The 16874-nt window shown below is 39.1% G+C and overlaps 1 protein-coding gene across 1 annotated transcript in view; it reads right to left on the bottom strand.

Moving 5' to 3' along the window:
• CTNNAL1 (catenin alpha like 1) overlaps nucleotides 1-16874 on the bottom strand; it is a 57151-nt gene that overhangs the window by 3078 nt on the left and 37199 nt on the right. The window contains exons 10-15 of the mRNA XM_025282191.3: nucleotides 14497-14589; nucleotides 11320-11470; nucleotides 8115-8152; nucleotides 5767-5808; nucleotides 5520-5674; nucleotides 1806-1854 (exon numbers count right to left, since the gene is read on the bottom strand). Coding sequence (XP_025137976.3) covers nucleotides 1806-1854; nucleotides 5520-5674; nucleotides 5767-5808; nucleotides 8115-8152; nucleotides 11320-11470; nucleotides 14497-14589 — 528 coding nt within the window. The remainder of the gene's footprint in view (nucleotides 1-1805; nucleotides 1855-5519; nucleotides 5675-5766; nucleotides 5809-8114; nucleotides 8153-11319; nucleotides 11471-14496; nucleotides 14590-16874) is intronic.

Raw genomic sequence — 16874 nt, forward strand, 5'->3', positions numbered from 1 at the left:
GTTGTACATGTCAGCTCTTCCCTTCTAGCCTGCAAACCCCTAGCAGCAAGATCCCTGTCTCACCGAGTATCATGGTCTCAAAACCACCTGAAAGTTGATGACTCCTAAGTCTCTCTATTCTTGAGCTATCCTGACATGAACTGTGCATTTACTTGAGCAAAACTACATGCTTGATTTCCAGCCTCTAAATCCAATGTTGTCCCTCTGTTCCTTATCTCAGTAAATGGCGCTACTGTTTACCCTGCTGGTCAAACCAAAAGCCTTAGAAAACAGAAGTCAGGGCATGCCATCGTAAAACCTTCGATGGGTTTTCTATCATTCTTGGGAGAAAAAAAAAAAAAAATTAAGGGTTTTCCCAAGGCTCAGAGATGTCATACGTTACCACTTTCCTTCTTGTTCACTCCATTCCACCCACGCTTGTCTCCTTGTTCTTCAGACACCTGCACTTCCTGTACCTCAGGGCCTTTGCACTTGTTCTGTCTGCCTAAAATACTCTATCCCCAAGATATCCGTCTAGCTCACTCTCTCGACACTCTACTCAAATGTTACCTCCTTAAAGAGGTCTTTTCTGACCACCCCTCTACCACTTACGTGTTTTTATCTCTTAAGTATGTCTACATGGGCATTATATACTTAATTGTATATTGTCTATCTGCTCCCACTAGAATGTAAGCTCCATGGGGAGGGAAAGGGGCTTCCTTTTGTTCACTTTTCTCCACAGAGCTCTTAACCCCAGGAGCTGACACACCAGTACAAATTCAATGACTATTTGATAAACATTTTATGTAGATACTTCAGCAGATGTTGGTTTAATAAATAAGCTAACACAGGAAGAAGGTAAGAGTGGATATTTTGCAGTGAAATACTCCCTACAATGTGGTCTGCCTTGGGAGTGGATATGGGTCAAACTGAACAAAATGAATCCAGAATTTACTCCAACTTTTTAAACAGAGAAACAGCTCACTTGTAGTCAATTTTACAGAAAATTCCAAACAAAATATCGTCTGCAGTTCTTCTGCCTCTGTTGACTGGCATCCTCTCCAGCTGAAATCCCTTTCCTGAAGAGGCTTAGGTGAAAGCACAGGGGAATGCCAAAGGAAACTATATAAAGGCAATAAAGTGATAGAAATTTCAAATGCAAGAATGCCCTTGGTTCTAGAGAGGCAAACAGACTGACATGCGAGTCAGGGGAAATAAGAAAGGCATCTTGTAATCTCACCCATCTAAGCCTCTAAGTAAGGGAGGAGGATTAGAGTCAGGCCTAGGTGAAATTTCATAAGACACACAGGGCAGAAGGGCAGGTGTCAGTGCTTCTGTCCCTCCCTGAATGCCCCAAATCATCAGGACTATGGAAGAAGGAAACTAACGTACTGAGAAGCTGTAATGGTCTCAAGTCTGTGATAGATGCTTTCTTATGTGTTTCCTCATTTAATCAGTACTGTTCATCCAGTTCAATAATGAAGTCAAAAAGCTTTCCTAGTATTCAGGACAATATAAGAGATAGGCATCTGCTAACAGGATATTTTTACCTACTTGGGAAAACCTAAAACTTAATATTCCATCTAGTGACCATCAAAGCCCATTCTACTTTATCCCTATTTTTTTCCCGAAAAGATAACCATTTTTTAGATTTAGCTGTAAAATATGCTGTGCAAACCCTTGACTTTTCTACCACTCTTCTACTATACACGTGTGTTGTATGTACAGGTAATCACACTAATATGATACAGTAAATCATTTAGAAAACTGTTACCAACTTTTAGTCCAGAATTAAAGTATTATCACAAAATAGAAATTAAACATACCTCTAGTTGATGAATTAAATCCTGGTAAGTTTTTAGTGGCCCCTCTCCCCTGAAATAAAATAATTATTAAGGAGGTAAGAAAAAGTTATTGCCTAGCAATTGATTTTGTATTAAAGTTTTAGAGCATCCTGTGTATTTACAGATCCAAAATTTTGAAGAATAATATTGAAGAGATGAGTAACATTGTCACTCTTCTTAAAGCAGCTTTAATATTTAACTCTTACCTCTTAAGGCACTTTTAAAAACTAGTAAACATTATATATGTTAATTTTATAATGTAAAGAAAATTAAAACTGACATATTTAAGTTTTTTTTTTTTAACTTTCTTCATTTTGCTTCATAAACTCAAGATATGAGATCTGAAAAGGCCTTTGTTCCATAATGGATAAAAGATGAGACCAAAAATCAGGAAATTCTCATTTTTTATTCTGATTTCAACTATGGCAAGAATTGAGGTGATTTTGATGAGGCACGTCAGGTAAGTTTCAATTCTGAGTCTATAAAACAAGCAAAACATATTTGTGCTACCACTCTCATCAAGAAGATTAAGGAATATCACACTGAAAACTACCAAGAAGAATTAAGAACTTCACAAGTGAAAAGTAAATTACAACAAAGAGCAACAGAATACATTAAGAAGAGCAGCAGCCTAGGCATGAATCAGAAGATCTGAAATCTAGTAGGTACCGGTTTGGCCCTTAATAGCTACTAGTTACGAACACAATATTCTTTTACTCTGATAAACTGTTGTAAGGACAAATGAAATTATGAAGCAGAAACCACTTTAAAAACTATATGACACTGGTATGTGTGAAATCTTTAAAAAGTATAATGCATTAGAAAATCTAAAATACATAAATTATAAAGAAATACGAGTAACTTAAATAAATGACAAAGAAACTATATAAATTGTTAAGACAACCTTAAATAATAGCCTGAAGAAAAACTATAAAACCGCCCAGGACAATTACAAAACTGGTGCTGTGAAGACTAACAGATGAGTCTCAGAAAAAAGCAACTAGATGAGGCTGGTAAGCCACCGTCTTAAGGGAAAACAGAAAAACCATTTGGGGGAGAAACAAGTATACTGACAGGGTGGGTAGAAAACAAAGCCAGCTTGAGAGTTTATGACAATTATATTACCGAGACTTGCAAGAATGACACAAGGTGTTAGACATTACAGAAAATCCATTTTATTTTCCTGAATGTCAGTGGTTCCTATCCAATAACCATACCCCAGGAACAAGCCCCCCTCCACAGAGCTTTAGTTACGCCTTCTCTTCACAATAGAGCCTTTCATGCTTCCTAGTCTCTGTGGGCCGCATGTCATCCCTTGCCAAGATCCACTAGTCTGACTCAGAAACAAAAACTGCTGACCATACAATCCTGAAATACCCTGAGATAAGAAACAAGAAATAAAAGGGACAGTCACAAACTTAAAAAAAAAATTTCTACTGAGGAATCCTTTATTTGGGAATATTTTATATACCAAGGGTGTCCCTGGTAGCTCAGATGGTAAAGAATCTGCCTGCAAAGCAGGAGACCTGGGTTCAATCCTTGAGTCAGGAATATGTCCTGGAGAAGGCAATGGCAACCCACTCCAGTATTATTGCCTGGAGAATTCCATGGACAGAGGAGCCTGGTGGGTTACAGACCAGGGAGGGTCACAAAAAGTTGGACATGACTGAGTAGCTAACATTTTCATTTTATATACCAAACTACATTTGGTAAGCGAAAATTTATTTTTTCAGTTTTTAGCAGTCAAAAAAATTTTTTCATCTGATTTTTATCCCCCTGAGATAACTAGCATGATTCCAACACAAAGATTTCTGTTTTTTTCAGTTAATCTTCACATTTCAGTTAACCACATGTTGAGTGTAGGTAAACAAATTCTATTTTACTTTCTTTTGCACACTTGACTCATCGGATTTTTAAGTGATATAAACTAAAAAAAGGAGGTCAAAACTAGTTTGAGAAAATTCAATTCTGGGAGAAGGTTGCTAAGAATTAAGAACAAAGGAAGGAAACCTGGGGGACAAAAAGGTCTCCAATGATGGAAAATATGGAAAGATATTAACAAATGACTGCTGACCAGAGGCAAAATTACTCAACTCTTAGCATTTCTCCTTTACCCTCTGGAAGAATCATTTCTCTTGAAAAGGTAAAAGACATCATGAGGACAAGAATGACGGTTTCTTCCTCACTCCTCACCTTCCTTCCATATGAAGAAACCTTCACTAGCACAGCCTCCCTCGCTCTCTGCACTCTCACTTATCTCACCCCTCAGAAGAGGGTGGACGTTTATGGATTTTTATTTTCAGTCTTTTTGCTGACTCTGCGAAAATAAATTGCACATGGTAGCCCTTTCCTTTTTCCTTTTTCTCTTGGTAGTAAAGGTACCCTTGGAATATATCTGGTCTTTCAAGTGTTTTAAGAGATACATTCTGCCCCTAGGGGGTAAGATTTCTTAATTCTAGGTACTATTTTTAAAAATCTATTTGCCTATGGCTATATACACTATTCAGTATCAGCTTTATAAATGCCACTGGCCCCCATCTGCCTATTCTTTTGCTTATTTTTCAGTTAATTCTGAATTTGGGTGAAGAAAAAGGGGCTCTTTATTGAGCCCCAATTTCTTTGGAAGGACTGATGCTAAAGCTGAAACTCCAGTACTTTGGCCACCTCATGAGAAGGGTTGACTCATTGGAAAAGACTCTGATGCTGGGAAGGATTGGGGGCAGGAGGAGAAGGGGACAACAGAGGATGAGATGGCTAGATGGCATCACTGACTCGATGGACGTGAGTCTGAGTGAACTCCGGGAGTTGGTGATGAACAGGGAGGCCTGGCGTGCTGCGATTCATGGGGTCGCAAAGAGTCGGACACGACTGAGCGACTGAACTGAACTGAAAGCTCACACAGTGGTAGAGATCCCAATTAGTTTAGCTGAGCTTCAGACCAAACGGATTACATTCCAGAATACAGAAACAACCGGCAGGTGTGGCCCACTGCTGATTATAATTTCAAAGTCAAAATGAGTAGAAGAGAAGCCACAACACTGAAGATATCAAGTATTCTCCAGTTTTGAAAAATGGGTAAGATACATATCAGAAAATGAGTGAAAAGTTTGAGGTCATTCCTCGAGAAAATTCTAGAACAGGTTATTGAGTGCATAACTGATTAAGTTTTAACAACACTGAGATACTATGCCATATGTATAATCGTCCATTATTATAAGAAAAGACAGAATGTAGCTCAGATATATGTAAAGTTAGGGAAACTCTGCTACATAATGAATGCTGACCCATGGAGGTGTGGCACCCTACTGACTTGGCAGACCTCATGGCTCTATTCCTTGACCTGTGTATAAGCAGTCACTGCATAAAGATTTCAAAGGCATGTCGTTTAAAACTTACTGATGCAGCCTGGGGGAGACACTGATATGTGGGATGACGAAAAAGCAGGAAGCAAAATTATTTCAGAACTATGCAAGGAATGGGACACAAACCTGGAAGAGGATCTCATTGAAGTCTAAATCCTCATTAAATGAATGTCTTCTTGCTGCATTCACTGAACTGTAGTAAGAACTACTACTTATACAGTCTTTTTACATATATTTGAAACCAACTTTAATCTATCAATGACATAACATAGCACTTTTTCTTGATACCAGATATCATTAAATTCATTTTAAAAGGTAATGTAACTACATTTACCTAGTAAATAAATACAGAGAATAGGCCATACTGGACATGTTCCGTCCATATAGAACCATCTCATTCTCCTGATCCTCCCACTTCTCAATCTCGCAGTTGGCATCAGAAGTGAGCAAACCCAGCTTGAGTCCAAGCTTTGCTATCTTGGCTTGCTCCTACAAAACATACATTTTAATCACAACGATGTAGTCATTAACCATGAAAAGTAAGACTGGAAGTAAGACTATTGCAAAAGAGAAGATCTTACCTCAGAGTCAGGCTTTAATGATCTCAGGTTTGCACTATTCTTCTGTGACAATAAAAAATATTAGAGCATCTTAAAAATCGGTACAGTTAATTGTAAAGACATGCAATAGTAACAGAAAGCGTAACAAAATTTTAACAAAAATTTTTTCAGTTCATACTTAAACTATATTAAACTGTTTAAGTAAAAACAATTGTGGCTGACCCTTGAACAACGTGGGGGTTAAGGGCGCTGACCCTCACCTTAGCCAAAAACCTCCATATAACTTACCAAGAGTCCACCCTCCATATCCATAGCTCCCCCGTATCTATGGTTTTGCGCCTGTGGATTCAACCAACCTCAGATGGTGTAGCACTGTAGTATGCACTATTGAAAAAAATTCACTAATAAGTGGACCTCAAAGTTCAAACCCATGTCGTTCAAGGGTCCACTGTAATGGCAAATACCCAAATATGTGGCTTCAGCTTTGAACAGGTAGGTAGTCAGAAATCTGGGGCTAGGGAAAGCATCTGTGTTTCAGACTCTTAAAGACTTCCGCAGTCTTCCCACAGACCAATTACTACACACCCAAACCTCCTTGGCCCCTCCACTAAATTATTCTTAAGAAATGATGAAATAATATTAACCGCTACATGGCAGCTTTCAGTATCTTCCAAATGTTAAGATGCTGGAATTCATTTCCTTTAACCAGTTTGCCCTTTTGAGGGATAAATTTCAGCCTCCTGGTTTCACTTACATCCAGATTCCTAATCCTATATCCCAGGTTATATAGGTAATTATACTTAGAATTTAGGATTTACTATTTGAACCAGCATGCTTTTATGGCCCCTAGCTTTGAAACAGCAAGTTAGTTTCTATGTAGGCTATTTAAAACTCAAGAGTATATTACCTCTAGGGCAGGAGAAAACATGGTACACCAGTTTGGTTACCAGGCTGGCCCACAGATGATTGCTTACTTGTAACAACCACTACCTATAGCAATGTTTCTTTGAAAAATATATTCAGAAGTTCTCTTGAGATGGCAGCCCAAGTGGGGTATTCCCTGCATTCTGAGATCTGGTGGGAACTCCCCTAGCTGGGGCAGCAGTTCCGGAACAGCTGGGCTAGTAGAGACAAAGGGGCCAGGAGACCAGGGAGCCCTTTACTTTTAAAAGGAAACATTTATTTAAATCACACACACACACACACACACACACACTGCCCCCCCCAACCCCCACCACAGAGTATATATTCACACACACAGACACAAAGTGCAAGTTATGATAAAACACGCATGTGTCTGCTCAGCTTAAGAAGGTGACTCTGAAGTGTACGTGGGCTCTCTGTTCTTGTTGCCCTTATTATCACCATGACTTACTACTTCTGACCAGCTATTCTGTCACCACTTTAACTGCAGAACAGAACAACTGCAACTTTTTCCTTTTTTTCTATCCCACAGTTTATATTTGTTGTGTACCATAAAAAATATGGGAGGAGGTAAAGGACAGAAAAGAAATACAGTGTCCATAAAGTTACACACACACACACACACACACACTGCTTCTTGGGTTCATTAGAAAATAAGCAGAGATGATCAATGATTTCCTTGGCTCCATGTATAATTACATCATCTGTATTTTCTTCCTTAGTCTAGTGGACTATAAAGCAATTGATAAAAGTGTTTAAGAAAGTTAAGAATACCCTAGAAGTTTTTAGGTTTTATTTTATTTGGAATTTTACACTCTACCTTTATTCAATTTAGTTGTGTTTCCATTGTTTTTATTTCTGATTTTACAAATTATTATTATTAAAGTGTTTATATGAAGACTGAAAGGGAATTGCCTGAAAAGGTACAGAAACCATCCTAATAATATAACCAAGCTTGCCATCTAGTGGGCATTATTTTATAATGCAGTCAGATGCATCAGTTTTAGTCATATAAAGCCAAAACAAACAAAAAAAAGCAGCCAAAAAAAAAAAAAAACACAACACTTCACGTGTCTAAAAACAAACAAAATGGCTTATTTTCATCAAGGTAGAAAGCATTCAGAAAGTTCTCAGTCTGCATAAAATGGTTCCAACATGATCTTGTGAATTAGACCCAAGCTATGAAAAACAAACAAACAAAAACCCTGACTTCAGATTATCCATCACCTATTCGCTCAACCCCCAAACCAAACACAAATAACCAGACTATGGGCTCCATCTAGACTACCACTCAGAATAACAATTCTGAACAGCCCACATTTCATATCCTAGCTTTTTTTGTAATGTCAATTATTGGAGGTTGCGGAGAGTAGCAACAGGCAATGAGAGCATAATTTGAATTCTGAATAAAAATATTCTCAAGTGGACAAAGGTCTTCTACTTACCACTGGCTTTGGAAGTGAAAGGTAGCCATACTTCTCTCCTGCAAATAACATAATATAACTTAAAACAAATTTCCCACTACTCACATTTAATTTTTAAAATATTATTAAATAAAATGTTAGTACATTAGTTTTGACAATTTAGTCTAGTAATTACATATGACTGAGGAATAAGATTTTAATTTGGTTTGTGAACTTAAAAAAAATATATATTTGGCACAGATTTTGATTTATAAAATTGTTTCTGAAGCCCTGTCTTCACAATTTATGTTTAATACTCCCTACATCAAGATGACATTTGTGCCATCCTTACTTCTGAGTTTACACCTCTAGATAAATTAAGTCCAGAATTAAGTTCCAAAGGCCCTCTCATCTTATGAGGATGCAGAATGATTTTTCATAACAACTTAACTGAGGTCCACTTTCAATATCCAGAGCTTTTCTGCATCTCCAAAACAAGGTTAATCACCCAAGGACAGGAAAGCCTCATTATTTCAGTGAAGATATGCTCTAATATTCCTTTGCTGTAGTTGAACCACCTTGAAGTTAATCTGCCTAGCCTGTAGTTTATAGGGATGTACCAGGTTCCATGGCTCTGCACTTACTTTGTCACTTGGCAGACTGGACGTATGAGATGCTGTTCACTGAAGTGGGGTGATCAGGAAGAGGAGCTTGCTTATGGATGAATACGAACTTACTTGGGGGGGGTGTATGAGTTGGGAATAAGGGAGTGATCCAGCCAGACAAAAGATGATGTTAATAGAAATGAAGATAGTGAAAGTGAAAGTGAAGTCGTGTCCAACTCTTTGCGACCCCGTGGACTGTAGCCTATCAGGCTCCTCCGTCCATGGGATTTTCCAGGCAAGAGTGCTGGAGTGGATTGCCATTTCCTTCTCCAGGGGATCTTCCTGACCCAGGAATCAAACCCGGGTCTCCCACATTGCAGGCAGACGCTTTACCGTCTGAGCCACCAGGGACGCAAAAATGAAGACAAGAGGACTGATTTAAGAAGAATTTTACAAGTAAGATTGGTAGGATTCGATGAGTGTAGAGGTAAGAGACAGTTTGAGGATAACTGGGCTTGATCTAATCCAAATTCTGCAATACCCCAGTCCTACCACTGAGAACATAAATTTTTTTTCTGATTGATCATGCCATGTAAAGTCCCTTTCAGGACCAAAACTAATTATAAGAACTTCTAATACAGAATATTAGAGCATATCTTCAGTGAAATAATAAGGCTTTCCTGTCCTTGGGTGATTACTTTGTTTTGGAGATGCAGAAAAGCTCTGGATATTGAAAGTGGACCTCAATTAGGTCAGAATGAACTTGACTTTTGTCTAAAATAATCTCAAATTCTAAATGTGGATACACACTCATCACTAAGGAAAGGTGGAGTCTTTTTGATCTGGTCCCTTCTCATACAAAGGGGGATCATGGCCTCCCTAAAGACAGAATTGGATGAAGGCAGAGAGGCAGGAAGACAAAGATTGATTTTTGAATTCCTGACACAGTCCCAGGAGGCCCTATTATGAAATCTAAGGGTCTCTTGGTAAGGGGACAACCACCTAGCTCTCAGACTGACTTCAGATATGCAAACACTAAAGGCTCTTTTTCACTGCTTAGCATGTTGTTGCTACTTAATTGGTTGGCTAACTGATACTTGCAAATATATGTTTAGTTTCCCAGTCAGGGGAGTCAAAATTTGCAGAGCAGAACTTACACAGCTAAAATAGAGTAGAGGCTTTCCAATCACAGTTATGAGTTATAACAGCAGCAAAGAGAAACCAGAATCTGAAGGACCTACTCTGTCCTTCGCAGGGGGCAGGTGCGAGGTAACAGGCAGGTTTGTTCAAATAATCATACAGAATAGGAAGAGCAGCTCTGTTACATTGGCTCGGCTCATCAACGACAGCTAACTCAGAGTGGGACTTCTTTGGAGGAAGAGCTATATTTATGAGCTTCATGATAACAGTCGGGGGGGAAAAAAGGCAGTGCAAGAAATTAAGCAACTCTGACTCAATTCACCGCATATAAGTAAGGATGCCTCTGAACAGCAAGATACTACCAGTTAAAGAATGGGTGTCCCATTAATCAAAGGCAGCAGTTCCCTACCTAAAGAGGAATTTCTGTTCAGCATTTAGGAAGTTAAGAAAATCCTGGGGACAGGTTACCCAAACCTTAAGAAAGCCTGGGAAGCTTCTCTTCATTTCTTACAGAAGTCTTATGGTTAAATGATCATTTTCTTTAAATATGGGTCAGTTATAATCAATTTACCTTTTAGTATACAAAACTCGCCTCACATAAAGACCCATTCAATACTTTATCAAAGTATCAAAATAATGTGCCATTCAGACTAGCTATTGATTTTTAAATGCAGAAGTGTGGTAAGCATTTATTACATTTTATAAATTATATCTACAAATTCTACTATTCTCTGACTTTTAAATCAATAATTATCCTAGATGGGTATTTTAAAAAACATGATATGTTTAGACGTTCATATTCAGTAAAACATGTAATTTGATGTTATTTTGACTTTTGACTTTAAATGACATTTTAAACAAGCATGCTGACACTAACGGAAGCCATTAAGAAGGAAAAAAAAAAACACAAAAACACATAAACAACTGGACACACAGTACAATGGGAAATAAAAATCCAAGTTGATAGTAAAATAAAGAGTAAAAATTATGCCTCTGTACATTGTATGGTGCTATTCTACACGTTGTAGAAATACCAGTGAACTTACCCATCAAACGAAATATTCCAAGATTATGTAGTCATCAAGGAAAGAGATTCCATCCAAGTGGAAGGAAAGCAATTTGAAAATCAAATAACTACATTCATTTCATTATGAAGTTAGTAGAATTATATCAGAGAATTACTGTACTACAGAAGAGCTTCTGTACTAAAACTAAAAAACAATTTATAAGAAATATAAAAATGACTTAATTTCAATAAGAAAGCTACAGTGTTAATATTAATTCAAAAGAATCCCCTATACTGTTGTACAACAAATTTTACTGCTTTGATACTACATAGAAGGACAAGTAATATTTTTACTATGTTTTGTGTAAGACACTTTATTATAAAAATAATCCAGTTGGGTTATAAAAGTTATTCATTTGGCATCTGACATTTTTGACATTAAAAATTAAGTTACATTAAAATATGAATATATTTCAATATATGGACAGTTTCTCACCTCGTCTTCCTTCAAACACATCATTGATTTCTCTCAGCAGTGTTGACATGTCACTAATTTGGGATTCCCAGGCTTCGCAGAATACATCTAGATTTTCTTTAGCAATTTTACTAGATGGATGCAATGTCAAAGTTTCAGCAGCAGAAATTATCTAAAGAAACAATACGCAGGTTTAAACTTCAAAATCTTACCTCTCAGAATCATACTGGAAACCAAACTTAAAATCAACTCCGTGACACAACTATTAATACAAAGCAATTTCCACACGTAAGTCCCATGTTGGGCCATATAGACATGCACAGAAGAATAAAACTTACTGTTCCTTACAAGCTTATCCACAGATAAATAGTAGGCATTATTATACACAAGCAGTGGTATTAGCACTGGCAGGAATGACGATGGTAGCAGCAGCAGGAACACATGCGTACACCTACAAGTGCTGGCAGATACACCCTTGAGGTACTGTGCTTGATATGCATGAGTATTAATCCTCCAACACAGAAACAAAATACTATCCTTTTCAAATAAGTATTATTCTGATTTTACAGCTGGAGAAACTGAGACTCAAAGATACCAAGTAACTTATATATGGCTCTTCATGGGCACTGGACCCATGTTCCAGGTGTTGTGAAAACAGTTGTGAATGAAACAGATCAGTGTTCCTCTCTCATGGGGCTCATATTATAATATGGGGAGACAGAGGATTAAAAATTTGCAAGCAAATCATGAAATATCTTCAAAGATGATAAATGGTAAGTATAAAAACAAAGGGCAAGCAGGATGGACGGTATTAGGTAGTCCCAGTATTTTAAGCTAGGTGGTCACTGGCAAAGGCGGCATGTACATGAAGAACTGAAAAAGGTGAGGGAATCACAAGGTAGCCTGGGCAAAGGCACCTGAGGTGAGATATTGCTATATATTCTAACAGAGCCAAGCAGGCCAGTGTAGACTGGACTAACATGGAGAAAAGGAAGGTCACCAATGATTTTGTGATGCAGAAATGCACACAGTAGGATAGGCTTTACCCTGAGGGAGACAGGGAGTCACTGAAGAGCCTTCAGAAATGGATATGTAATGGAAAAGAATATGTATGTAATATGTAATGGAAAAGAAAAAGACATAAAACTGAACCACTTTGCTGTACACTAACTAACACAACATTGTCAATCAACTATACTTCAATTAAAAAAAGGAACCGATATGGTCAGAGCTGCCTTCCAGAGAATTAGACCTAGGTGCTCCTGCTGGGTGGGCACAGTCCCACAGGCACAGGCTTGACAAGCAGGTGGCAGCTTTACGAGGAGAACAAGGCTCCCCATCTTCGGGGAAGGTGGGTGCGTGGCCCGCCAGCGGACAGGAAGCTGGACACAGCAGTGAGGGCTTCTCAACTGGGAGCCACTGTACAGGGTGCCAACTGTTCAGCCGTGCCTTGGGTATGACGGGACACTGCAGACGAAATACAAAACCGACACTGCTGCAGAGATGTCCAGAAATACTATAAATTATCCTAGAGGTGTGCTCTATTTTCTTAAATTACCCCTTTGAGAGATAGGTAAGACCAGGAATAAAAGCTGAGGCTAAGGGAATAGGAAAAGCCTTTCAAGTTGTAGAAACTGGCAACAGCCTCTATCTATCACCATCCTGGGGAAGAAAATAAGCTTTTCCTAATATACCTGCTGCCACAAAAACAGTAAGCAGAGAATTACAACCACAGAGCTGGTAGAGACGGAGGACTACAAGTGCTGACTGTATATCACAGGAGATCCGAACTTTAGTTCTACTGAAATACATTTACAGCCAAAGCAAGTAGTATGACTCCCAAATGGACAAGTAAATCTTGAAACCTTGGTTTCCCCCAATAAACAGAGATCCTCTGGTTTTAACAAAATGCTCAGCAGATGGTCACTGGGGATGGTCACTCATATAGTTTCTGCTTCCAAGCCTTTGACACTTCCTCTACCGGGGAGCATAAACATCCATCCAGCATGACTCTGAGAGCCTGCACATACCAAGATGCTTTTGCTGTTCTCAACTACATATTCAGGGGCTCAATATCTGTCATCCGATAATGCAAAAAAAGGAATAAGTCCTTTTGACCGCCATGATAAATAAGAACACTTGGTAAATTGTATGTTTGAGCTTAGACCTAAATAAGGAGAAGGTCTGTCCCTCAGGTTTTCCCTTAACTTGACAGTGACATTTTTAAATGGGATATCCATTTTTTAAATGCTTTTAAAAATTATAAAAACAAAGTAACATTATAGAGAATTCAGAAAAAAATTACTCACAATTCTCCCTAACAAGTAGAACATTCATTTCTGTACAATCCTACAGTCATTTTCATATATATATATAGATTTTATATGTAGCAATTATAGCATATAAACAAATTTGTATCCTGCTTTTGTTACCTAACATTTTAATAAAACAACTTTTGATGCTGCTAATTCTAGTTATCATAATTATTATTCTAGTGTCATAATATACTATACTATTTGCCTAATTTAAGATTGTTATTTGAATCTTATTATAAGCAATGTTGTAACAAACGCTTTTGCTGCTGCTGCTGCCGCTAAGTCGTTTTAGTTGTGTCCGACTCTGTGCGACCCCATAGACGGCAGCCCACCAGGCTCCCCCGTCCCTGGGATTCTCCAGGCAAGAACACCAGAGTGGGTTGCCATTTCCTTCTCCAATGCGTGAAAGTGAAAAGTGAAAGTGAAGTCGCTCAGTCGTGTCCGACTCCGTCCATGGGATTTTCCAGGCAAGAGTACTGGAGTGGGGTGCCATTGCCTTCTCCGAACAAACGCTTTTACTTTTCTTTAATCTCCTTATGTCTTTAGGAATTTGGGGTTCAAAATGTGAGTATTTTTATGGCTTGTTACATAATTATAACTTAGTTTGCAAACATGTCATAACAACCTACACTGTAAACAGCTTTTCATTTAAATAGGTATAAACTACGGCATCGGTTAAATGAGCCGATCTCTAGTTTGGCAGATGACCAGGTAATCCAGTGGAATGTTCCGACACCCTATCAACACAAGTTCCATCACCCTCACTTCTCTCAGTAGACATGACCTGTAGCTGACAGAACTGTTTGTGTCCTCCTTGTGCACACTTTGCTATGACACTCAGATAAAACATAATACAGAACGAACGATCTGCTGTTCATCATACCTGCTGGCCAGTCACCTGAAATGTCTCCTCTGCGTGTAGACAGGTTATTTCAAGAGGTTCTGTCCCAGATACATGTCTCAACAGTCGACAGGTCTACAAGAAAAATTTTTATAGTTCAGCTTTCTCCTTCTTCACAATACATAGCATCATTTTATAGTTAATAAAGAAAATAAAACAGGGCTTCCCTGGTGGCTCAGCGGTAACAAATCCATCTGTCAATGCAGGAGACACAGGTTTGATCCCTGATCCAGGAAGATCCCACATGCTGTGGAGCAACTAAGCCTGTGCACCAGAAACATTGAGCCTGTGCTCTAGAGCCCGGGAGCCACAACCACTGAGCCCACCTACTGTAATTACTGAAGTCCGTGCACCCTAGAGCCTGTGCTCTGCAACAAGAGAAGCCACAGAAAATGAAAAGCTTGCACACCATAGAGAAAAGCTCACGTGCAGCAATGAAAACCCAGCACAGCCAAACTAAATATAAATAAAATTATAAGAAAATAAAACATTAAAACCTAAAAAATAAATTTGTAATTAATGAAATTATACTATACTGATTCCAAACAGATTCTAGGAGCAAAACTGGAACAAATAAGGGTTGAGCATATAAACTATTGTTTCTACTTCCCATCTGAACACTGTAAGGTGGTCACAAAATATAAGAGCCAGGAGAAATCCTGAGACTTCCCTGGTGGTCCAGTGGTTAACACTCCATACTACCAATGCATAGGGCACAGGTTCAATCTGTGGTGAGGACACATGCCACACGGCACGGCCAAGAAAAAAAGAACCAGGAGGAACGCTGAAAGATTTTGTAGTGCCCGCATATTTTATGCATGAAGAAACGTGGTTCAGAGGAGGACCTACCCACGATCTCTTAGCTGAACTATGTCAGTTGCCACAAGCTACACATTCTTTCTGATAACAAACTTCTGTCAATTAGCACACCTTTTACTGGAAAGAACCCTGGAGTAGGCAGACTGATACAATGAATAAAGAGTCTGTATCAGCAAAAAATATTGAAAATCTTGAGGCTTAACAGTCTGAACTGAGATGATCCAGTCTATTTCTGTCTGAACTGGTATATTCCAGTTTAGACCAGTCTATTCCAGTCTTGGAGAAGGCAATGGCAACCCACTCCACTACTCTTGCCTGGAAAATCCCATGGACGGAGGAACCTGGTAGGCTGCAGTCCATGAGGTCGCTAAGAGTCGGACACGACTGAGCGACTTCACTTTCACTTTTCACTTTCATGCATTGGAGAAGGAAATGGCAACCCACTCCAGTGTTCTTGCCTGGAGAATTCGAGGGACGGGGGAGCCTGGTGGGCTGCCATCTATGGGGTCGCACAGGGTCAGACACGACTGAAGTGACTTAGCAGCAGCAGCAGCAGCATTCCAGTCTAGATCAATCTGATGCAGTCTGAATCAATGTATTCTGGTCTACACCACTCTGGACTGGTCTACACCAGTCTTCACTTAAAATCTGTAGTATTCTGATCTGACCAAAAATTCAAGAGAGTTCAGATCAGTTGCTCAGTCGTGTCCAACTCTTTGCAACCCCATGAACTGCAGCACACCAGGCCTCCCTGTCCATCACCAACTCCCCAGCTACCAGAACCCACCCAAACCCATGTCGAGTCGGTGATGCCGTCCAACCATCTCATCCTCTGTCGTCCCCTTCTCCACCTGCCTTCAATCTTTCCCAGCACCAGGGTCTTTTCAAATGAGTCAGCTCTTCGCATCCAGTGGCCAAAGTATTGGAGTTTCAGCTTTAGCATCAGTCCTTCCAATGAATATTCAGGACTGATTTCCTTTAGGATGGACTGCTTGGATCTCCTTGCAGTCTAAGGGACTCTCAAGAGTCTTCTCCAACACCACACTTAAAAAGCATCAATTCTTCAGTGCTCAGCTTTCTTCACAGTCCAACTCTCACATCTATACATGACCACTGGAAAAACCATAGCCTTGACTAGACGGACCTTTGTTGACAAAGTAATGTCTCTGCTTTTCAATATGCTGTCTAGGGTGGTCATAACTTTCCTTCCAAGGAGTAAGTGTCTTTTAATTTCATGGCTGCAATCACTGTCTGCAGTGATTTTGGAGCCCAGAAAAATAAAGTCAGCCACTGTTTCCCCATCTATTTCCCATGAAGTGATGGAACCAGATGCCATGATCTTCGTTTTCTGAATGTTGAGCTTTAAGCCAACTATTTCACTCTCCTCTTTCACTTTCATCAAGAGGCTCTTTAGTTCTTCTTCACTTTCTGCCACAAGAATGGTGTCATCTGCATATCTGAGGTTATTGGTATTTCTCCCAGCAATCTTGATTCCAGCTTGTGCTTCTTCCAGTCCAGCATTTCTCATGATGTACTCTGCA

Source organism: Bubalus bubalis, chromosome 3, assembly GCF_019923935.1.
Source record: "Bubalus bubalis isolate 160015118507 breed Murrah chromosome 3, NDDB_SH_1, whole genome shotgun sequence".
Classification (NCBI taxonomy): Eukaryota; Metazoa; Chordata; class Mammalia; order Artiodactyla; family Bovidae; genus Bubalus; species Bubalus bubalis.